General features: G+C 52.1%; 1 protein-coding gene across 5 annotated transcripts; it reads left to right on the top strand.

The window, feature by feature from the left end:
• Positions 1 to 949: 949 nt before the first annotated feature.
• On the top strand, positions 950 to 22,887 carry MSANTD2 (Myb/SANT DNA binding domain containing 2). 5 transcript variants are annotated; one of them, XM_064524369.1, is made up of 6 exons: positions 950 to 1,480; positions 14,054 to 14,095; positions 14,650 to 14,908; positions 16,675 to 16,735; positions 16,884 to 16,982; positions 21,027 to 22,887. In XM_064524369.1, the coding sequence occupies exons 1-6, from the start codon at positions 983 to 985 to the stop codon at positions 21,871 to 21,873; spliced, it is 1,806 nt and encodes a 601-aa protein (XP_064380439.1). In that variant the 5' UTR covers positions 950 to 982; the 3' UTR covers positions 21,874 to 22,887. The 5 variants fall into 5 exon arrangements, with proteins under 5 accessions (XP_064380439.1, XP_064380438.1, XP_064380440.1 ...); XM_064524368.1 differs by having other exon boundaries at positions 14,051 to 14,095; XM_064524370.1 differs by lacking the exon at positions 14,054 to 14,095.
• The last annotated feature ends 259 nt before the right edge of the window (positions 22,888 to 23,146 follow it).

Genomic DNA, 23,146 nt, shown 5'->3' with positions numbered 1-23,146 from the left:
CCCTATAGGGTCTACACCACATCCCTATGGGGCCTACAGTGTCCCTATGGGGTCTATGAGGTTCTTCATGCCTATGGGGTCCCTGTCCCTATGGGGTCTACGGGGTCTATATCCCTATGGGGTCTATGGGGTCTGCACCCATATGGGGCCTACAGGGTCTCTGTCCCTATGGGGTCCGTGTCCCTATAGGGTCTGTGGGGTCACCATGTGGTCTATGTGCCTATGGGGTCTAGGGGGTGTCTCCCTATGGGGCGCACGGCCCTGCAGGAGCTATGGGAGCCGCGTCCCTGTGGGGTCTCTGCCCCTATGGGGTCCGACAGCGTCTCTCCCAGTGGCGCCCACGGCCCTATAGGATCCGTGGGGTCTCTGCCCCTATGGGGCCCGTGTCCCTATAGGATCCACGGGGCCCGTGTCCCTCTGCGGGGTCTCTGTCCCTATGGGGTCTATAAGCGCCCCGTCCCTGCGGGCTCCGCGGGACCCGCCTCCCAGCCCGGGGCCCCCTCCCTGCCCTGGCCACGCCCACTCCCCGGGAGCCACGCCCACTCCCCCGGGAGCCACGCCCACTCCCCCCGGAGCCACGCCCACTCCGATGGGTTGGCTCCGCCAGCTCGGCCGCCTCCCCCCCACCCATCCCCCCCGAGGCCACGCCCCCCACGCCCCCAGCCCCGCCCCGAACCCTGACCACGCCCACCTCCGCGAGGCCACACCCCCTTCCGCAAAGCCACGCCCCCGCGCCCCGCCGCCTGCAACGCCCCCGCCGCCTGCCCCAGCGGCCACGCCCCCCTGGCGCCAGGCCACGCCTCCCTGGCCCCGCCCACTCCCCGCGGCCCCGCCCCCTGCCGGCGGCGGCACGTGCTCCGCGCGCGCCGTTCCCCCCCCGCCCTCCGCCCGCCTCCCCCTCCCCAGCTCCTCGGGGCTGCCGGAAGTCCCTCCCGGGGGGAGCCGCGCGTCACTTCCGCCCGCTCGGTCCGGCAGCTCCAATATGGCGGCGTCCTGCGGCTCCTCGCAGCTCCCGGCCGCCGAGTCGCCGCTGAAGATCCCCAAGATGGAGGTGCTGTCGCCGGGCTCGCCGGGGGCGCTGAGCGACGGCAACCCCAGCCTCTCGGACCCCTCCACCCCCAGCGGCGCCTCGCCGCTCGGCGCCGGGCCGGCGGCCGGCGCGGCGGGGCTGGGGGGCGGCGGCGGCGCGGGGGGCCGCGGCGGGGCCTCGCCCTCCGTCTCCTTCTCGCCGGGCGGCGCCGCCGCCGCCGCCGCCGCCGCCGCCTGCCGCGGCATGTCGTGGACGCCGGCGGAGACCAACGCGCTCATCGCCGTGTGGGGCAACGAGCGGCTGGTGGAGGCGCGGTACCAGCAGCTGGAGGGCGCCGGCACCGTCTTCGGCAGCAAGGCCCCCGGGCCCGCCATGTACGAGCGCGTCTCCCGCGCCCTGGCCGAGCTGGGCTACGAGCGCACGCCCTCGCAGTGCCGCGAGCGCATCAAGGTACCCCGGGGCCGCGTCCCCGCCTCGGCCGGCCGCGGGGGTGCCGGGGGTGCCGGGCCCTGCGTCGCGAGGCCTCGGCCCTCCGGGTCCCCCCCGGTGCGGGTGACAGCCACCAGCATCCCTCGGCCCCAAGCGGGGCGGCCGTCCCCCTCCCGCGGGGGCATCCGGCACCGCCTCCCCGCATCCATCCCCTTCCTCATCCTCCGGCATCTTCCAGCCTCGAGCGTGGCCGCGCTGGCGGCTCCCTGCCGAACGAGGGGTTTGCGACCCCCGCGGTTTGCGGAGCTCCGTCCTTCGTGTCGGAGTTGCGTTACGGGGGGGAAACGGCTTCCCTCGGGTCGCGGCGGAGCGCGCTGCGGTCTGGGAAACCTCTTTAATAATTGAAGCGCGTTAAACAGCGCGATTGGAGGCGTTTCCTCCAGCGGCGGGTTTCAGAGAGGCACGTCGTCCCAGTCGCATCGCTCCCGCGGGAGAAGGGAAAGGTTGGAGCTGGGGTTTATTTCAGCAGTAGCTGCTCTGCTTATCCTGCTTTTTTTAAGGAGAGGTGTTCGGAGGAGCCGTCCAATGGAATAGTAAAAGCTGGTTTGCAGCGTGCGAGCGCAGGGCAGGCGCCAACGCTCTGGGGTCATCAGCAATCCAGCGGCAGGTGCCTAGGAATCGCTACGGGTTTCAGTTTGTAAGCACGAATGAAACCTAGAAGGGCGAATTAAACGCTCCGAGTTCCCCCGAGGCTTTTATATCCCCTTTTGCGACCCATTAGGTTTCCCCAAGCAGTCGCTTAAAATGTCGATCAATAAAAAAGTAACATCTTATCTTTTATTGCTCGGGGTCAGCAAAGCCGTTTGCTTCTCTGCGCCCCTTTTCATCCCTTAAATACAGCTGCACTAATCGAGCCAGGCTGTGGTTCTCTGGGTCTATATCCTTCTTGGATTTGCAAAATATGTGAAATAAGCTCCTGTGAGGGGATTCTGCAGGGTTTCTGTAAAGCAGTGTGTCTTGTAGGCAGCTAAATATCTTGCTGAGCATCCTACCAGCAAGAGGCTCGCCCTTCAATCTCCGTTAATTAGGATAGCGCTTCGTTTCTGGAAATCAAGTAGGTGGTAAAGAAACAAGCAAACCCTTCCTATAGATGGAAGCTCAGCCTTAGTTTCTTAACATATTTTCTCCCATTATCCCTTTGATTCCATATATTCGCCATTCAACTCAGCGATTTGTTTCCCAGAACGCTTAAAATGCACCAGAATATTTTGGAGAGATGCTGCTTTTAAGCAGGCACTTGATACCTTGGGAAACCTCTCCAAGTGCCTTGTTTTCTGAGCACCTCTCAAGGTATCGTTGCTTAAATCGGTTCTTCTTCCCAGAAACTTGTGCAGTTTAGGTTTTGCTTGTCCGATGCGTGGTGGGAAAACGATTTAAGGCAGCTTTGCTTGTCCGCAAGGCTGTTTCTGGTTGTCGTGGGAGTTTATGCAATGCCAGTAGAGGACCGCTACCCTCATTTTTGGCTGCAGTTGTTTTGAGCTTTGAAACTTAATATTTTGCAAGGTGTTAAGCAGGTTTTGAGGGAGAAAAGTCTCGCTTTTAGAGCAGCCTGGGAGCGGCTGTTTGGGTTTGGACGAGACTTTTAGTCGGAGCTGGTCGTGGCTGCCCAAGAAGCGCGCTCAGGCCAGGGAAATCGCTTTAGCGACTGCCGCGAGATCCCGCCTTCCCGGTGATTTATGAGCTTATTGCAGGGGAGCTGTTTCTCCTCCTTTCCATTGAGGGGGGAGAAAAGCCCAAACAGATCTTTGTCAATATAATGTTAAATGTTGAGGGAAAAGAAAACAAATTGTACATGTGAAACAGCTTAGGAGGAGCAAAAGAGAACAGGGCTCACACTTATGTTGCAAAAGCTTCAAGAGCATCTCGACAGATCTGTTAGATATTTGTCTGTGGATCTTTCTAGATGAGCACGCGACACGCTTGGGTCAACTCTTCTTAAATAACGTGCGCCTTTGCGTCGAGGTTAATAGGTTCGATCTAAAGCGTCTTGTCTGTTTGCCATCGGCGCGTTAGTCTGTCCCAAATATTCGTGCTTGGCCCAGCCTTGGGCTTTCTGCCAGAGCGGCCAGGTGAAGAGCAGCAGCGCGACGTTAGCGGCGTCCGACCCCGATTCAGCTGCTGCCCGCTCGCTTGCGAAGATTCGACTCTTCCCGGCGGGTTTCCTTGCTTCTCGCCCACGTCCCGGGGCTTGCCGTGTTCCCGTGCACCCGACGGTGAGGTCGTGCTGTTGCCTGAGCTTTCGCGTCTCCTGGATCCCTGCTGTTACGAGGGTCTTTGGAAAGGGCAATATTCGAATCCCTTCAGATGGAGCGGAAAAACTCAGGCACCCTGTTGCAACAAGGGCGGCTCACAGGAGTTTCCCGGTCTCCTGCTATTGGCCGCCTGAGCTAAAAGCGGAGCCGAGGAGATGACCGATGAATGAGGGAGGGCTTAGCTGCATCCTTCCATTTATTATCAACTGTAGCTGTGATGTTCCCTGTTTCCATGATTTTTATATGATACTTTGATATAATGCCCATCAAGGGACAGTACCGTAAGGGTTTGCTGATGTATTATAAGTCGAAATCACGCTTAAGTTATGTTGGATTCAACGGATTTTCCAAATAACCTTTTAGATACGAACTGTATATTGGCTTTCTTCAAGACACCTGAATTCCCCGGCCGCCGCCAAGCCTTGAAGAGCGGGTTAGAAATGAGCAGAAAAGGAAGAAGTCAGCTCCGAAGAGCAGAGTTTTCCGATTCTCCGGTTATATCAAATGTATGCATTCCCTCCAAATTCAAACAGGATGTAAAGGAAGGTCCCAGTTCGGATTTTGTCTGTCTCCGAACATCTGCATGTGCTTTCACGCACATGAGCGGGGCTGGCCTGCGATCTGGAAACGAGACCGCTGCTCAATTTGGCCGCTCCGGAGGGTCTGTTTCAAATTTAGGGATTCACACGTAACAGCTCCAACAACTATTCCTGGTTTATTCCTTCGGAAGAGCCTGATTTTTATTGATCCGAGGTCTCTGGCTCAGTTAACTTAACTATCGGGGAGCTGCAGATGCTTTGAAGTGTCTCGATTTCCGCCTGCCGGGTTCCCAGAAGCTGCTTTTTGCTCTGTAGCTTCCTCATCCTGGCACTTCGGGCTGTATCCTTAATCCTTTTTTTTGTTTAACAGTGTTCTCCGACTGTTCCTATGACTGTGGTCTCTCAGCGCTCGTTAAAAGAGCTGTTTACTAAAGCGCGCGTGCTTTTTGTCCAGCCCTGCTACTTTTGGCAAAGCCCGTTCCTAGTCGGAAATTACAGCTGGAGATTTAGCCTGGCGCGGCTAGATCCTGCGATCAGTTTATAGATCCTGCGAGCAGTTGTCCCCCCGCAGCAAGGTGCAGACGGCCTTTTGCTCTCGGTTTTAACATCCGCCTTATTAATTTTAATGCAGATGAGGGAATATTTTGCCAAACCCTTTCCAGATTTGCATGCGGTCACCTCTCTCTCTTTTTTTTTTGCCCTTCCCCTAGCGATGTTTTCGCTTCAGCTAGAGAGCGGGAGGTTAGCTGCTTACTGGAGCTGCAAAACGGAGATTTATAACCTTCGAAACGTGAGCTATTGCTTCGTGCTCCGCGCAGTGAAGTTGCCGTATGAAGGCCAAAAGCCGAGACGCCCAGTATGTATTCCTCGCGTTTGCTTTTGATCGGGGAACCCAAACGTCATCGTTTCATCCTCTTCCAGCCTTTAAACGTGGCCGAAACGGCAGGTTGAGGCGGGCGCTGTGGGAAAGTGCCGATGAGCTCGGGCTTTACGGTCGTCGCAGCAGAACGAGCGCCAGGCAAGTCGAGGGTCATTTTCAGGCCATAAAGGGCTTTTCAAGGAGCGTTCTTGAGCGAATACGCAGCGGTTATTTTTCAATAGCTAATCATATGCGTTTTTAAATCTGCAGAAAGAGCATTTCTTCCTCTGGCGCGTGCCTCTTTCTCCATCAAAGGTGAAATCAAAGGCTCCTTCTTCTGCCGGCGCTTTGTTTCGCTGAGCTGCAAGACTCTCCCAGGGCTGGAAACTCGCTGGCCGTAATTGCAGCGAGCGCTCCCTTCTTCGAGCGAAGAGGAATTCCTCCTGAAGAGTTGCAGCGGAGCGGCGGGAGAAGGGTAAAACGAATTTGGAGGCATCTTTAACCTGTCATTTCTTCACCTGTAAAGCCATGGAAGGTGCAGGTTCTGCTTTTTGCGTGTGATGGAGCCACTGAAACTTATCTACTTCTCTCCATAGTCAGGGCCAAGGCGTTTATTTAAAGAGCAGATCTAGCCTCTAACTCTGTTGCGACGATTCATGACTTCTGCTGCTGGTCGCAAGCCCTGGTATTCGAATTTCTGACTGTAGCGAGCTCAGCCTCACCTTCGACAGGTTATTTTATGTAGATTTTTGTGGCTGGGTGCTAAGTATGCAGTTCACATTGCAAAGAAAGAAAATACACCTTGAAGACACTGGTTAGTGTCTTCTCCCCACAAAGGGGAGAAGCGAATGCCACTAGCCCACATTAAACAGGGAGGAGTGAAAAATCGCGCTCGAATATCAGCTTTTCAAGTTCTCTCGCTTTAAGCTATATGTAAAACGATGATGACGGGCTTAGTTTTAATGTGGCTGTGGTTTTAGCTGCTTTACGATGTAAACAATCTATTTTTAGACCTTTCTAGCGAGAAGTGGTTGTTAAAGAAGAAAAAACTACGCTAATGAGCCTGTGTCAGAAGGGGCAACTGCTGTTATCTAGTTTGGCCTCCTGTCTAATGCAAGTGGTGGAATTTCTTCCAGACGTTCACCATCGGGTCCACAAACTTTTAAGCACCGAGCTGTCTTTTAATTTGAAGGCTTCAAAGGATGGCGTATCAGCCTATCCGAGGGCTAATCGCGTTTAAAACAGCTTTGCCTTCCCTTTTTCGGGCGCGTTTTATCTTTGCCTTGCATTCGGGACCTCCTCTCTTGTTGTCTCAGAGATCCTTGTCCTAGTTGCTCCACCCACTGAGATACTCGCGGGCGGCGTTCGAGTTAACTCTTGCTCTTTTCTTGGGCTTAAATAGATTCAAAGAAGTTCGTTCAAGTAGATTCAAATAAGCTGTAAGTTTTCCAGGCTGGGTGGTTTCTTGCAGTTCCTGTTCTGAGTCGTCTCCAACAGCGAACTGCTTGCCGGAGAATCTCCCAGGCCTCAGTAGGTGGGAGCAACCTTCTGTTGACATTTATAGGCCAGAAAAAATAAAGTCTTCCGTGACAAAGAACGGATTTTTTTTTTTTTTTGCTCCTTCTTGGACGTATCGTGGAGCTCCAGGGGCGCAGCATCGCTGGGAGATCGGTGGTGTGGGCGTCACGTGGAGTGAACCCTGCCTGAGAGCAGCTGCATCCGCTCTCTTTGGCCGGCCAGGCCACTCGCTGCGGTGTCCTTGCAGAGCGGTGTCATGCTCTTCTGCATCTGGCACACTTTGCACGTGCGGGACGAGCGTCTCCACTGCCCCGTAGCTCCTGCGGCCTTATCGCAAGTTTAAAGCGCCCTGGTCCACCCGCACGTGGTCGTTCTGGCGCTCTTGGGTCATCTGCTGCTTGTTGCATGGGTGCAAAATGACCATCATGGGTGCAGGGACCCATAGAGGGAGGGAGCCATGTGGCCTCTGACTAATATCAGTCCTGGGGTGTAAACTGTCCTCCCCAAAACCTGTTATCTGTAACCAGCCTGGGAGTGAGCTGGGGGGTCACCACCAGAAATCGCTGTAAGCTAAGAACTCGTCGTAGAGGTTCAGACTCACTAACCTGATATTTTCCCCCAAAGCTCTTCAGATCCTGCAGCTTGGTTCGCGGCACAGGGCTTGTCCCACAGAGGTAGGCGAGCAAAAAGCACCCAGAGAAAGAAAATCGATGGCTGTAACAAAGCCGGCAGAGGTGAGCTGCCCCGGGAGGTGGTTTAGTGGCACAGACCCCATCGCCTGCGTCATCTGGCCCGCAGCGCTTTGGTGGTGGCTTTGTCATGCAGATGCGCCCTAAGTTGGGTCGCCAAAGGAACAAAAGGTCACTCGCTGCTTCTTCTGCAGGTTGCAAAGGTGCTAAACTGCGCGGCACAAAGAGCATTTGTCATTTAAAAGCCGCTTGCGGAGGATGCCTCTCTGAGCGAGTCACCGTTGTGCACATTAAATCTGTTGTGAACATTAAATCTTCCATCTTTCTGTATCCTGCTCCTCTGCCGTAGACTACTGAGGACTTGAAAAGCATTAGAAACCTTTTTATCACTTGCTTTTAGCCAACACACAAAAGCAGGCTGAAATTTGGGGTGTCCCGTTGGCAGTAGTATTCCAGAGACCGCTTTGATGCCACCGGGACTCTTCCCTGACAGTGCTGCAGCAGTTGTTAAATGGTTGATGGTGGCTTTTATTGCTTTTAGAAGTAACTGGATGCACCTGAAATGCTTAACAGAGTGAAGCTGCTGCGAAAGCATACAGCTCTGAGTGCTTGTACGGGAGTAGATTCACCTTTGTCGCTGTCCCAGGCTACGCTTCATCCTGCTAAAGGTATAAATTTAGGGGTTAAGTAGATGATGCTCTGGGCCACCACGGTCTTACCACTTGCCATCCCTTCTTTTGACTGGTTTTTCTGATGAAGACGGGAGTTTCGGTCACTTCCAGCACTTCATTCCCAGCTTTTTCCCTTGGTCTGGATTTAGACATTACTCTCCACTGATAACGTTTTCTTCACGCAGCTAAAGCACAGGTGCTGATCTCTTGTCTGTCGGCAGCTTCCCACAGCGTTGGCTCACTTCCCGGATCCTGTAACGGCAGCAAGGTTGGACTCTCGCTTGGCGTTGGCCTTCCTCCGGAGACCCCAGCCTCAGGAAGGGTGATTATACGCTTCCAGGATCATGTTGCACGTCAACATTTTTTTAAGCTTTCTGAACTACCCGAGTGGTTTCCCGCGTGGTGCCGCTAAACTGATGCTTTCTACCGCTTGACCGACGTTGGTTTTGGAGAGAAGAGTTTTTCCCTGCCGCCGGTGGGAGGGTTTGTATTCTTCTCTCTCTTCTGGAGAGGCCTCTGGGCTCGCTCTGCTGCTTCATTTGAGAACTAGAACCAGCAGGGATGTAAGCCGTGATGGTCTGTCTTGTCTTGCTCATAGCCAAGATCTCGCCTGTTTGAGGGCTTTTCATCTTTCTGGTCCGGACTGCTGTACTTAGGGCTATTCTTGAGAGCCAGATTATGGATGGCGTAACGATATTTGTCCCCTTCACAGGGGATGAGCAAAGCCTGGAGCGTGGTTTAGGGAAGAGTGTTTCTGATGGCAACACAATCTACTCAAGCATGGCCTTTCTTGCTTCCAAGTAATAACATTTTAAATACTGTTTTTCAGTAATCTACCAAAGAATGCCTTGGTTGACCAAGCGGTATGGAAAAGCGCTGCTAGGTGCAGTTGTCCTGAAGAGCTCTGCTATTAGGGTTTAGCAAGGAAAGCACGAAGAAAACAAGCCCTTAATACTGGTTGAATTCGTTGGAGTTTCATCGCGTTGAACGTGGGTGAGATTCCAGATGCATTTTGGAAGCGGAATTTGTCCTCCGTCACGCAAGGGCAAAAAACCCCCACCAGCACCTAGTCTAACCTGGGGAAAGAAGCCTTCTCCTAGCCCCGGTTTTGGCAACCTGCTGTCTCCGAGTGAGCAAGAGCCTGCCTAGCTCCAGGTGTTCCTCCGTGCGGATTTGCGGCATTTCTGTGCGGTTTCATTCCCGCTGACATCGGTGGGGCTTCCTCCTGGCACGCAGTTTAAAGATTTATGGCTAAAGACATGTCTCTGAGGAGACATCACTCCAGTCCCACCGTTCCTGGGCGGTTAATGCCAGGTGAAGCTCACGCCTGGACTAAGTTGAACCTCTTTCTTGTGTCTCTGTGAGCAGAACTCTTTGCCTTGAAGACGCACGCATCCCATCTAACCATTTTACGGGGCGAGAAGCCTTTGGCTGTCGTGAGTGCGGGCAAGGTGGAGGGTTTCACTGCTCGGCCTTCTCGAGGCAAGGAGCTCTAACGAGTTTCTGTTCTTTTCCTTCGGTGTTAGACCCGAGAGCTTCGTTTGTAGGGAGGCCGAGGTGCCCGGCCATCTGCACGTGCGCAGGCAATGCTGGAGAAAGCTCATCTCTCCCCTCGAGATGAGTAGCCCGATTAGCATCAAATCCACGAGAAGGGTAGGAATAATTTTATTCTCTTGACTCCAATAGCAGCAGCCAACAGAGTATCTTCTCGGGTGGCTATTTTGAGACACCATCTCCCAGCGCCGCGTATCGCTGCGTGACTTCCTCGCCCAGCGGGGCCGCGGCTCGTTTGAGCCTGGCTTCTTTCGCCGTCGTTCCCTGGCGAAGCCCCGCAGGTCTCAGGTTGATTAGAGATGTGAATTCCTGCTAACGCAATAAGGCTCAGGTCTCAGAGCTTGCGTGTATCCGAACTCTGCCGTCCCGGTGAAGGAAAAGTGGGAGACTCGATGCATTACAGCACTTCTGTAAATAATCCCTGTTCAGACGAGCTTATTTTTTATATATATATTTAACAGTGATTTAGAAATTGGTAGTGGTGAAAAATCCGCTGTGGTTTTTTGGTTGGTTCTAGCTCCAGTTAATTAACGTGACTTAAGTCTTACTTGTGTTGACTGACATGCCTTATCTTGTAGGATGACTTTGCCTTCTTGAAGTGTCGTTGTCCAAAGAGATCTCTAGTTCCTATCTTGATCAGGTCATGAACTTGCTTATCTTCCCCCCTCACCACCCTTCTCCCCTCGAGACCTTTGCATCGCTTTCCGTGTTTTAGGCTGGAGACCTTTGGACCAGGAGCCAGATCCTTCAGGAAGTGCCCGTGCGTCCTGGCGCATCAGGATATGATCGAGGCTTCATTCTTTGGTGCACAGGATGATTTGTTTTGACTGCCGGGGTATCCCGGAGTGCTGTGATCGGGCAGATGTTCGGCCGCAGCTTCAGCGACGGCTTCTGCAAAATTTTCAGGGTGGGTTTGCGTGAGGCTGCTCTTAAATCATCAGCTATCTTTTTTGCAAAGGAATATGGCTCTCTTGAGGGTCTAAGGTGCTTTTTCTTTTATTCCGGAGAGAAACTGATACGTAAACCATGGAAACAGGGCTTGTCGTGGCAATATCCCACTTGGGTCTGATGTTTCTCCGGCATCTTCTAACCTAAAGGTTGGTTCACAAGCTAGCGAGTCGGACGGAGGTATCAGATGACAGTGTTCAATTCCATTTCCACGGGCTCCGAACGGACAACTTGGGAACGAGGATTTGAAGAGCTGTCACCGTGCCGTTCATCCCTCCGTGCTTCAAAAGCCGTTTCTCTCGTCTCAGCACAGCTTCATCTCTTGCTGCTTGCGAGTATCCTGGCACAGGGAGGAAGGAAGCCATTTGATACTGCCCTTCTTAATTTAGTACATAAAGCCAGGGAGCCCTTCTCTGCCGTTAAGTAAAAGTGCATCTTTGGAGTTGAATGCTGCTAAGTGGTGCTCTGGGCAACTGGGACCCGTTCTGGGCCAGCAGCTATCGTTTAAGACTTTAATAGCTCAACGTGACCATTTAATGTGAACACGCACGTCGGCCAGGTGACCGCTCTGTGGAGCATCCAGCCGAGCAGAGTATGTCTCGGATCGGACGTCTTGGAGCTTCTTGTGTCAGACCATTTCTGAGGTTGTATCTAAAAAGCTCACCGTGGTGTGGACCTCACTGTACTTTTTGCCCAAAAGAGGGCTGCATCTACAGCCACCTTCAAAACTTACATATATGCATATATTTCTATTTAAAAAACCTCTTTTCTGACCAGACTTTCTAATCCACATGCTGAGGTTCCTGCAGGGCAATCAGTTCTTGCACAGCTTTGCTTCTTGTAGGGCTCGTAAGGTAGAAATGGTGGCAAGATCAGAAGGTGGCAAACCTCCACGTTGAGCTCTTCAACCACCCCTTCCTGTGGGCTTTCAGTGGAGTGTTTAAATGCTAAATTAAGCAAGGATAATCGGTTTTTGTATGGAGCAGCCAGTGTTGCAGAATGATAAACCAAAGCCGTGGTCTCTTCCAGTCTGCTCAATGACCAAGCGGTTATCAAGAAATGGAAAACAGACCTGTCTTATTTACTAGTTTCCTGACTGTATCCTCACCGAAGTGGGGATATTCACTTTAAAAACCCTGGCGCAGGATTTGAGCTGGACTCCAGGAGAAGAGGAGGAGGTACGTAAGGAAAAACTCATCCTTAAACCTTAGCGAGCCAAGTGTCCTGCTCTCGGAAAGATGCCTGAGCCGTTCGGTGCCGTAACATCTAGGGGATTTTTTTCCGAAGTCCAAGCAATTTAGGTCTCGTCGTGGACTCGACGATGAGAATCGTTGCGGGAGCCGCAGGCAGCTGCAGAGGCAAAACCATCTTCCTGCTCCAGGACAGATCCATCTTGGAAGAGCGATGTGCGACGAGGATGTTGCTTCTTCTTGGAGAAACCAGAGAAGGAAAAGTAGGAATCTCGGTGCTCCAGGCAGCTGGACTGAGGAGCCATCAGCTGCTTGGCCTTCAGCCTCCTGGTGGGACCTTTCAAAAGCTGAATGCTCAAATTTTAGCTCATCTCTTGCCGGAAAGGGAGATAAAAGATGGATCATGCTAGGCGGTAGCCTTGTATATACTTTCGACCTACCGACCAAGAGTTTTGCCCCCTTAGTTTTTCCCCCTCTTTGCATTGCTCAGTTTTAATTTTTGTACTAGTCCCTGCTGATTAGGTTCTGGCTTAACTGATTTTCGTGACAAAATAAGCCAGTTCTTAGCCGGCGTGGAATAGCTAATTACTACTAGGCTACAGCCCAGCACGGGATAGTCGAGAACTTCATTCCTAGGCAGAGCTGTTTGAAACACGCACTTAAAAATAGAGCCTGCGACTGCAGATGTTGAGCGTTCCCAAGAGGGTTTGTCCAGGGATACTGAAGTTTTTTGGTTAACCGTGGTAGGGACGGTTCGTTTGGCTCGACTGCTAACGAGACACAGCTTTAAACGTGCCGTTTGAGGCTCTAAACGTGCGGTTGGCTCGCTTGGATAAGCCGGGGTGGCTGCAAAAACCTGGGGAACTTATTTCAAGATCTGGCTCAGGTGGCTTTTAAGAGTTTGGGAGCGATATGAGAGTTTGCCCATGTTGCTCTGGGAGGTTTTAACCTAAAGGCGAGAAAATAGAGCTACGGCGCTAAGGAAACCACATTCAAGCGCGCTTCTGCTCCGAAACGTGACTGCTTAAAACTGCCTCCGTGTCCCCCGAGGGGGTCTTGCTGCCTGCTTTTAACAGCCGAATTTTTCCGTGCCTCCAGCCCTGGGGACCTGAAAGCATCTCCAGTGAATACGAGAGGTTTTGTTGGCCGGGTCCTTCGTTTCGTGTTTACACGCTCGGTTGCTTTCCACCCCGCTGGCAGCGGAGACGGCGGGAGCTTAAAATTCCCATTCGGAGAGGACGCTGCCCGTTTGCCTGGAGAGGTGGACGAGCCCAAATCCGGAGGGCTTGGTAGGCACAGTGCCCCGTGGGGAAGCCTAAATCCCTTTCCCGAAGGCGCTGCTAGGATATCGCGCCGGGATGTTGCTCGAGCTCGGCCTCGGCTCTCTGAAACCGCTTTTCTGCCGTCGCAAAACAGCGAGCCTCCTCTCTGCAGCCTCCCGACGGCGAGCGAGGCGAAAGCTTTCCTGTCCTCCTCTTAAACCGCCGAGTAACTCTTGTGCCTATTGCTATTTTTTATTTTATTTTTTCTCCTCAAACAGCAGGGTAGAACTGGCTCGCTGCTTAGCAGTTTTGCTTCTGCCCCCGGGGCTCTGAATATCCCGCGGAAAACTGGTTAGAAATGTATTCCTTCCCTGCCGATGCTGCTAAACCAGTGTATGAGGAGCATTAGGTAGGTTGGAGCTTTCTGGAGACGTAAGGTTCCTTTGGGGAAAAACACGCTTTTTTTTTTTTTGCCGTGATATGTACACGATGAATCCTTTAAGAGCTGTGGTCCTCCTCCAGAAAGCAACGTGCCAGGACTAGCTAGTCCCAAATTAAGGCCTCTTTTGAACTCCAGAGGTGGCTTTGGCTGCTGTTAAAGCTGGAGCCCAGGCAGCCTAATAAGCTTCACGCCCAAAAAGGCTGTTTTTTCTACTAAACCGATCTGCAAACCATCGGGATATAACAAACCTGGAGCCCGGTGCCGTCTTTGAAAAGACGACCGGTGCTAGAATTAAAAACACACTGAGGGATGTGCGTAAAGGCCGGTTTCTCCCCCAAACAGCTGGCCGTCGCCCTGGATTAGGGGGGAAATGTAGACGGAAATCGTGGGCTTACGCAGCTTTGCCGGCTCGGGGGTGTTAAAAAGCTCGGCAAAACTAGACCAGGTTTTTGCATCTGTCTTTATTGGCAGCTCTGGCCTCTGCGCTGAAATCTGTTTTAATGGATTAGCAGACGGAGCCATCTCGGTGGTGTTTCGTACGGGATGATTGATATGTGCAAGGTTGGGGCTTTGGAGCATTATTGATTTGACCTCTTTTAAATTTCAGCAGCTCCCCAAGAGACAGAGTGAGTTAGTAAGGAAGGCAAAATATGTAAGTAATATATATTTTCCTAGCTAAATAGCTTAGGCCTACGTTTTTGCACCTCGTGCCTTCTTACCAGAGTAAGGAAGGTTGGACTGTGCTTTCGGGGACTCTCCTCTCTCTTCCTTCCCTCCTCTCTCCTCCCCGCTCCCCTTCTCCGAGCTGTGGGCACCGCACCGCCTCTGCTTTCTCCTCCTCGCAGTAGGTACGCGTTTTCTTGGCTGGTTGGTATCTCTGGGGAAATCCGTTGGGTTTTTTTTCTTTCCCCCTTATGGTATAGAGCAGATTTGGGGGCATTTCGAAGCGGGGACGAGGACGAACCGGGCAAGTTAAACCGGGCGAGCCCGTAGGCGCTACGCGACGCGGTCCCGTGTCGTAGATGCTCCCGCTAAAGCCCGCCGGGCGTAGATTAACTTGCAGTTCGTATCGTAGCGCGTGGCAAAGACCGAGCAGCATAAGTTTAAGAAGAAAACCCCCCCAAAAAGCTCTAGCAGCCGCGAGCGAACGTGTGCCGTCGCGCAGCGTCGCCCGCGGGTGATGAACGTGTGGGTTTTCTGTCTCAGACCCTCCGCAGGTGCTACAGCCGGGTGAAGGAGCACGGCGTGGGGAAGCGGAAAAGCAGCTACACCTTCGAGCAGCTGGAGCAGGTCTTCGGGCAGGGCGGATGGGACTCGCAGCCCTGCCAGCCCGTGCTCATCAACAGCAGCGGCCTGTACCAGGAGCTGGAGTCGGACGGCAGCACCATGGAGGAGTACTCGCAGGAGGACTGGGGCAACCACAGCCAGGACCTGCACTGCTACCAGACCGGCGAGCAGGAGTTGGGTAAGGAAATCCTGCGGCGCCGGGTTTCCCTCCCGTCCACGGCTCGGCCCTAACGCGCTCGGATGCTGAGCGACTGGTATAAACGGGGAGAAAGGGGGAAAACTCCCCGTTTCGCCGGCGAAAGCAATCCGTGGCCCCCAAAGGCTGCTGGAACTGCCATCGGGACTTGTTTTTCGAGGGCAAAGCTGGAGAAAAAGGGTACGAGGCCAGAAGTTGCGGAGGAGGAAGAGGAGGAGACAGCGATCCTCATTCTCCTTCCCTCCCACCCCCCTGCTCAGTTTTACTCATGGCATCTAGACCAATATTAGCTTTTTCCATCCCAAAACCCTCCTTCGGAGGCCCCCCGGGCGCAGCTGAGCCCCGTGGGTCACCATTTAGCAGCTTTTCGTTTAACTTCAGGGCAAAACTCCTAGACCGCTGCTTTTAATGCTGCCGATTTTTAAAAACGCTTCGCTTTCTTCCCCCGCGCCCTCGCTGGCAGGTCAGTTTTCGACACGTAAATACGCTCGTAACCAGATGTGCGGCCTCGAGAGAGCTCAAAGGCCGATGTTGGGAGCCGACACGAACCCCCCCGCATATGGTTTTCCTGTTTAAATTAGTGATATCAGGTCCTCTGGATAAGAATTAATTTGGAGACTTGTTGCCTATGGCTTATTTAACTTTGTCAAAGCAAGCTACCGCATCGTTGCCTCGATTAAAAGCAAAAATAAATAAAAACGCTGATCTGAGCGGTTTGGTCCAGCTACAATAGATGCTGTGTATTATTATAGGTATATGTATATATATTATAGGTATTTGCATCCCTCGAGCCGCTGGTTTTATGGGTGCGCGCTCCTCCCTGGCCCGAGCATGGAGGAAACAGGTTTATTTTCGCGGAGGGAACTTAAGTAAATCAAACGCATTTCCCCGGAGACCCGAGCGAGGCCGCGGTTAGACGGCGAATTGGGTAAAGGCCCTTGGCGTGCTTTTTTTTTTTCCTTCTTGAGATTTGTAGACGAAAATAGGGCTGGGAGAGGCGGCCGCGGATTCGGATCTGGATTCGGACGCTTGGGAAGCGAGGCTGGAATTGCAGCGCCGTGTCGAGACGGCGGGCTTGCGAGCGAGCGGCGTCGCGGCTCCCGCGGGCTTCCCTAGGGAATTCGAGAAGTCAGAAGCACGTGGGAGAGACGGGCAGAGGGGGAAGGCGACATTTTAAATCTCACGTAAACGACGGCTAAATCTGTCTCGCCGCTCCGGTGACTCAAACTGTGGTCTCATGGTTTGTCACCGTTTTCCTTCGGTAGCGTCGCCGAGACGTTTACGGGCGCTTGGGCTGACGATGTTCTTAATGTGCGGAGAAATTATGAGAAAAACGCTTTGCACTCGCGATCTAAATGGGATATAGATGCATTTGTTCTGGTATTTGCTCTTCAAATCTGCTATTGAAAGCAGAATAGTCTCCTCTTCCCCCCATTTTTTTTATTCACAATTTTAGTTTGCAATTAAATCGACTCGTGATTTAATAGCAGGAACGGTGCTGCTGTCCTTAAAAGATCCAAATCTGTCTTTGCAAGTGCAAAACCTTTCAACGGTGTCACATCAAAAAAAAATAACAAAAAAAAAAACAGTAATGAAGGATTGGGGAATAGGAGCTGCCTCGCGCATGCGACAGAACTTGAGGGGACGGTCAGGCTTGGGAAGCGACTTTGATTTTAATTTCAGCCTTAAAAGACAGCCCCGGGAACGTTATTTAAAATATAATTATGTGTTGGAATTTTACCTTTCAGATGAAATGCCTACCACAAAAAGAACATTAAAGATAAAACAGGAGTCTTCAGAAGACACGCAGTAAGTAATTTATGAATGTTTTACCCTGGAATGCGTTTCCCTAGGGATGTTGTGCAGGAGGGAGGATATTCGAAACTTCTGATTATAATTATAAATACGTTGTGCAAGACTCTTCATACAGTTGAATCTGCTTTATGCATTATTCCAGTTACCTCAGAGCATCTGAAAAGCTTCACAACTCGGTCTTTTCTTGGCTACAGCAAATGAAACAAGACTCACTACATGAATGCGAGGACTTAAGACGCGGGTAAAATGCACATCAGCATCATTAGGGATGTGTGTGGGCAGGCTGTGGGTGTCGAGAGACGAGTCCAGACTCTTGGATCTATTTGTAGTCTGGTTTTTGTGGGTTTTTTTTCCATCTGCCTGAAGGTTGTTGCCCCTTGGGACATAAGGAAAAAAGCTTTTTTTTTTTTTTTTTTTTAAGCATTCCTTGTGTTGTTAAGTATCTATCTTACCAAAGTAATTGCAGAAACACAACCTGGATGCTCAGGTGTAGAGCAGGGCACGTTGGGCAGGTATTTTAATAAAAAATAGATGGAAAGGCAAATATAGAAGGAGCAGGAGAAAGAGGGAGGAGCGGGACGCACCACGCCGCTAGCAGTGCGTGTCGTCGACTTGGCTCGGCGCGAGGAATCCTCGCATGAAAAGTTCATGCGTTTCCCTTCCGGGGTGGGAAAGCATGCCAAAACTTGCGGTTTTTTTTTTATTTATTTCTGTAACTTTTGCAGAGCTGCCTTGTAACCTTTTTGGATCGGTTTAAGCTGACAGATACCCGAGCGTTCAGAAGGTCGTGAGCGTGTGAAGCGCCGTTGCCTCGCCAACGATAACAGAGTATTTCGGAAAATGAAAGGAATCGTGCCGTATTTATTCAGACCGGCTGCTTGCTTCCAATCTGTAGGGTTTTAAAAGCCTTGGGGTGGTTTTAGATCTGTCTGCGATGCAGGGAAGTGTCTCAAATTGCCTTGCAGGCCCTTCAGGGCAGCAGCATATATGGGCAACGGTCTCCTCCATCCTCCCCTCCCAATAATTTATAGGGTTGTCCTAAGAAAATATGTGATTTCCCAGGCTGGAAAACAAGCTTGCGTAGGGTAGTAATTCATCAGCGCTATATACATTTATGTAGGGTCCTTGGTTAGGAATATAAGGCTTTTTACAGCAATTAAATGAAAAAAAAATTGCAAACGTTAAAAATAAGCTGTTTTTGTAATGGTCTGGCTTCGTTGAGCTCTTTGCTTCCACCTTTCAGATGGATTTGCCAGGGTTAGCCCCTACCTGAAGGTGACCTTTTCTTAGAGAACCGTGGAGCAAATTCAGTTTAGTAACACAAGGATGAGGAAAATGTAATTTTTTTCCAGCATAAACAGTATTCTGGCCTCTTCGAATGGTGTCTCAGCACTGTTCTGGTATAAATTCACCTTTGGGAAGTGCCTTTAGGGGGTCACATTAAAACAAGCTTGAATTTTCCTAAATCAAGACTCAGGGGAGCATGTGAAGACTGAATTTTCCCTCCCAGGTTTTGGTTGTGTGGATGCACGGCTAGGTTGGCATTTGGTACCTTAGACCTTTCCAGGGTGCTTTTTTTTCCCCCCAATTCCCTCTATAAAACACAGGAGTCTCCAAACTTGGGCATTTTGGGAAGCACGCAGGTGGGAAGCCGGTCTTACGGCTTCAGTGAAAGCACAGAGCTGCTCTCAGCACCGAGATCTGCTGAAAATCGCTTTTTTTTACCCTTCTACGTGGAACTTTTTAACTCTGACTTAGTTCCCATCTGTTAAAACCGTAAAGAAACCTGAACGCTTTGTCATTTTAATACATTGAGCAATCCAAAGCAAGGGGTTTAAATAAGCGCTTTTCCTGCTTTCTGCACCGTCGGGGCTTTTAGTAGGAGGTAGTAAAAGTAGTTTCCAAGTTGAGGCTATGGAAATCGGGAAATTCCCACGCGCCGACGTGCCGGGGAGTTTGCTCGGTCCCGTTTTGGCTTTCTCGCCTTCAGATCCCTTCCAAGCTGCGGGTTTGGGTAAAAACAAACCGATTTACCTGCCCGTGTGGCTCCGCGGAGGATTTATGCTGCACGGGGAGAGCGCAGCCGGCAGCTCCGCGCTCGCGTGGGAAATCAGATAAGGAAATAAGCGTTCGGTGATTAAAAGCAGGCAGGATAAACACGGCTGATAACGCAGATAAGCCAGGTATTATTTATTACCTTTAAAAAAAAAAAAAGAAAATAAGAGTGCAGCTATTCTTAAAAGCCGCAGAGAAGAGATAAACGTTGAATTTATTGGCGTTAATGAAACGCAGGGGAGTTGACTCAAAGCAGGGGGGACTCCAGCTCGTCTGCGTTCTCGGGCACGTGCAAATTTTGAACGTTTGGGCCCGGTTTTGAGTCGTCTCGGTGCAATCGGTGGAAGGGATCGCGCGTTCGCAGGCGACGTGCTGGAGGAAGGTGCAGCAAATGAGTTCGCTATAAATTTAATGGCTTGCTTCCAGCACGCGGCTTCTGAGTCCAATCCAGAGCTCGCCGGGCGCGGGAATTTCGTCTCGCTCGGTTGGGATTTGCTTTTAAAAAAGGAAAAATAAGGGAAAAAAGAGCAGTAAGGGTTTGACTTTTCTTGCTGCTCTGGCTTGGATGGCCCCAGGCTTTTCCCACATCTGCTCGACCCTTGGAGAGGACGACGCGCGCTTGGGGGGGACGGTTTCGGTCCTCGGTGCCACGTAGCTTTTCAGGACTTCTTTTCCCCTTTTTCCCTCCGCGGGAAATTCCCCCGTCCTCTCCCGCCTGCAAAGCGCTGCCAGCGATCCTCTCCGGATAAATTATTCCGAAATGTCGAAAACGTACAGGATGGTGCGCTGCAGGGTTTGCACGTGAATAAAAGTGTTTTAGGGGGTAAATACTCGTGCATTTTGCTTGTACGGGGTTGCTGTCCTTAGCCTTTCCGTCCCGGGCTGCGAGCTGGAGCAGGTAGGAGCTTTCCGCAAGCGAGAAATAGTGGCGAAACCCTGGCGCCCTCCGAGGGCACTTATAAAATAAAAATAAAGCCAAAAAAGGGCAATAATAAAAAGAAAAATAAAGCTTTGACAGCACCTGGCCCCTCGACTTCAGGGCTGGCTGCTGTAGCGGAGAGAAATGCAGCAAATTCTTCGTGTTTTCCTCCTTAAAATAATCACTAATGGCGAAAGGAGGAGGAGACCCTCTGAAAAGGAAAGGTTTTGTCTCCCGCTGAGATTTTTTTTTCTCGAAGCGCCTCTTGTGCAAACGGCAAAACAAACGCGAGGCAGAAAAACCAGGCTCTGTGCCCTGGTTCGCTTGTTTGCCCAAGGCCGGCGGAGTGCGTCAGACAAAATGCACCTTTGGAGCCGGAAAATCAAAGCTGAGCGGATTCAGAGTCGGCCGAGAGCAAAAAAAAAGGGGGTTTTCCGTTTAATGCCGGCGGGAGATTTCAAGCTAGAAATCGCATTTTGGGGGCTCTTATAAAGACCGCATAGGTTTAGTCCTGCTTAGTTTTAGTGCTTCATGTTGTCCTAAGTGGGGATTGGCGAGACGTAGGGTGTAGGGCCAGGTCTCAAGACCTGCCCAGGGGTCTGGAGGACCTGCTCACCAGCTGCGTGAGCTCTCTAGTGCCGGCCTGGCTTTTCCAGAGGGTTTTTCCCTCTCTCCTGCTTCTCATTTCTTGTTCCTGCAGCAGAAAAACGTGTCGCCTGGTGCGGGGATTTGGGCTGCAGCGGGATGACCCCAGGGCGGTGGGAGGAGAAGGCACCCGGCGGCTTTGGACCTTGATCCTCTTGGGGCTGTGATGCCACCAAAATGATTGCAGTGCGTTTTTGCAACAGGGAAGCGTGAGCGGGGGGGTTAAGCGGGGCAGGCATCAAAATTGCATCTTCCCACGGCTTCGATTAGGGAACGAGACCTCATAAAATTAAGAGTTTTTTGCCTCCTGTCTAATTATGCCTTTGATTGTGTTGGCCGGCTTCACCGGAGCTGCTCCAACGTGCTTCTGCGCGCGCCAAGCTCCCACCCCGACGGCTTCCCAAAGTATAAATCCCATCGAAACCTGCTTCGACGTCGTCGGCAGAAGCCAGAAGCAGCCGTGGGAAACGCGGGAGGGTCTTTAACATCCGGGGAGGTTTCGGCCGCGTTAGCGTCACGATGTGGAAACTCAGCTCGCGCCGCGTTCCCCGAAAGCGCCTTGGCCGCGGCGGTTTTGCAGCTCCGCTCGCGGCCAAGCCGTTGTTCACGGCTTATCCTTCTGTCCGTGTTTTGCTACTTTTCTTCTGTTTTTTTTTTTTCCCCTAGGAAGCGGGACGTGATGCAGAACATCATGCAGATCTTGGAGTCGGTGCAGCTGAAGTGGGAGCTGTTTCAGAGCTGGACGGACTTCTCCAGGCTGCACCTCTCCAACAAGCTGGCCATTTTCGGCATCGGCTACAACACGCGCTGGAAGGAGGACATCCGCTACCACTACGCCGAGATCAGCTCGCAGGTGCCCCTCGGCAAGCGGCTCCGGGAGTATTTCAACTCGGAGAAGCCGGAGGGGCGGGTCATCATGACCAGGGTGCAGAAAATGAACTGGAAAAACGTTTACTACAAATTCCTGGAGATCACCATCAGCGAAGCCCGGTGCCTGGAGCTGCACATGGAGATCGACTGGATACCCATCGCCCACTCCAAGCCCACCGGCGGCAACGTCGTGCAGTATTTATTGCCGGGGGGCATCCCCAAAAGCCCGGGCTTGTACGCCATCGGGTACGAAGAGTGCCACGAGAAGCCCCGCTCGCCCCTGGCCGAGCACCGAGACGCCGTCGCCGAGGCGCCGGCGGAGATGGACGTGCCGTCGCCGCCGGCCTCGCTCCGGGTGGAGATGGAGGCGGCCAGGATCATCTACTGTTACCTGGGCATCGCCGAGGTGAGGACTCTGCAGCAGTGCCTGTTTTTACATTTCCAGGCCAACACCAAAACCTTCAGCAAAGAGTGGGTCGGGATCAATGGGTTTTTATCGCAGAACTGCGTCGTAGAGCCGGGCGTCTCGCCCAAGTCCATCTACATCAAATTTGTGGAAGTGGAGAGGGATTTTCTTTCCGCCGGCTCTTTGGTAGAGTGCCTGGAAAAAGCCATCGGATACCCCTTAAAGTTTAACAACTGAATCTCGTCCTTCATAAGGATTTAGGGCTTCTGCCCGGTCTCCATCTCACTACCAGACGCTTTGGGATCCCGTCCGTCGGCGGTCGGGCAAGTCGGAGCCTTTCCGAGCGCCGGGGAAGCTCCGGAGCGAAAGACGCTCGCGGACGGTTACGCAAAACAAAATCCGAGCTCGTCCCGGGCCAGCGGGGCACGTGGCCGGGCGGCCCGGCCGGTTTTCTACGGAGCCAGGGGAGCCCCGAAAACGAACTGACTTGTAGGTACATTCCACATCGGACAGAGCGAACGCTTTGCGTTTCATACAAAACCCCCCTTTTTTGGTTTTTTTTGTCCCCCCCACGACGTTTCATTTTTACACATCCGTCTCTATATAAAGTGTTATTACAGACCTGAATAAATAAGCAATAGCTAACGGCGAGTTAAGCCTCGAATCACATTAAACGAGACTGTTTTTCAACGCCACCCTTAGAGACTCTTGTATATAATTTAGAGTTTCACTTTTTTCCGCCCGTCAAAGTGTTCTCCCGTTTCCAGACAGTGTTGCCTGCAAAAAGACTTTGGTTTCCGTGATGTATTCCCACTTTACTCGTAGTGTCGCCATATCCGCTTTTTATTTTATTTTATTTTTTAACATTAAAACAATTCCTGGCCTTTTTTTTTTTTTTTCTTCCTTTTTTTTTTTTTTTTTACGTTCTAGTTTAGCCTCTTTCCGTGGCCGGGCGGAAAACCCGGGAGCCGTTTTGTCGAACCGTGCTTATCGATGCAATCAAAGCTGTGAGAATCGGGGACGGGGTTTTGGGGAGGGGGGGATGTCGGCGGGAGGGGAGGGCCGGGAAGAAACATTTAACGCCTTTTCGGAGCTGTTCCTATATATTAAGCCCCATTTTCTTGCTGGCCGGCGTTTTGGTTGTTTTTTTCTTTTTTTTTGGTTTTTTTCCCCCCCCCCGAAAACTCATCGATCCGTGGAAGTTGTGACATACGATGAATGTGTCGGTCCTAATAAAATCGAGCAAACGCACGCGGAGATGTCTCTCTCTTCCTCGGCGGGACGGGCAGCCGCAGAAATTCGGGATCTTCCCCGTTCCCGCGGGGAAGCCCGGCCGGATCCCGCGAGCGCGGCGCCGCTTGGAAGCAGGAGGGCAAAGCGGGGCTTAATCCGCCTCCTCTAATCCCTTTTCTCATATTTAGCGGTTTTTTCCCCCCCTCCCCGGCCCGATTTGATTTAAGACCATGTTAAAGTCGTTACCGGCCGCTGTTGAGCCGATTAAGCGGCGTCC

This window comes from Dromaius novaehollandiae, chromosome 21 (assembly GCF_036370855.1).
Source record: "Dromaius novaehollandiae isolate bDroNov1 chromosome 21, bDroNov1.hap1, whole genome shotgun sequence".
Lineage (NCBI taxonomy): Eukaryota > Metazoa > Chordata > Aves > Casuariiformes > Dromaiidae > Dromaius > Dromaius novaehollandiae.
The sequence above is the reverse complement of the archived record's forward strand: the minus strand, read 5'-3'. Positions and strand labels throughout refer to the sequence as shown.

Excerpts from the sequence above, each read along its gene's own strand:
- MSANTD2 (XM_064524368.1), top strand. The coding sequence starts at position 983 with ATGGCGGCGTCCTGCGGCTCCTCGCAGCTCCCGGCCGCCGAGTCGCCG. Across the intron at positions 16,736-16,883 it reads GAGTCTTCAGAAGACACGCA|TTACCTCAGAGCATCTGAAA; the intron begins GTAAGTAATTTA and ends GCATTATTCCAG. Across the intron at positions 16,983-21,026 it reads TGCGAGGACTTAAGACGCGG|GAAGCGGGACGTGATGCAGA; the intron begins GTAAAATGCACA and ends TTTTTCCCCTAG.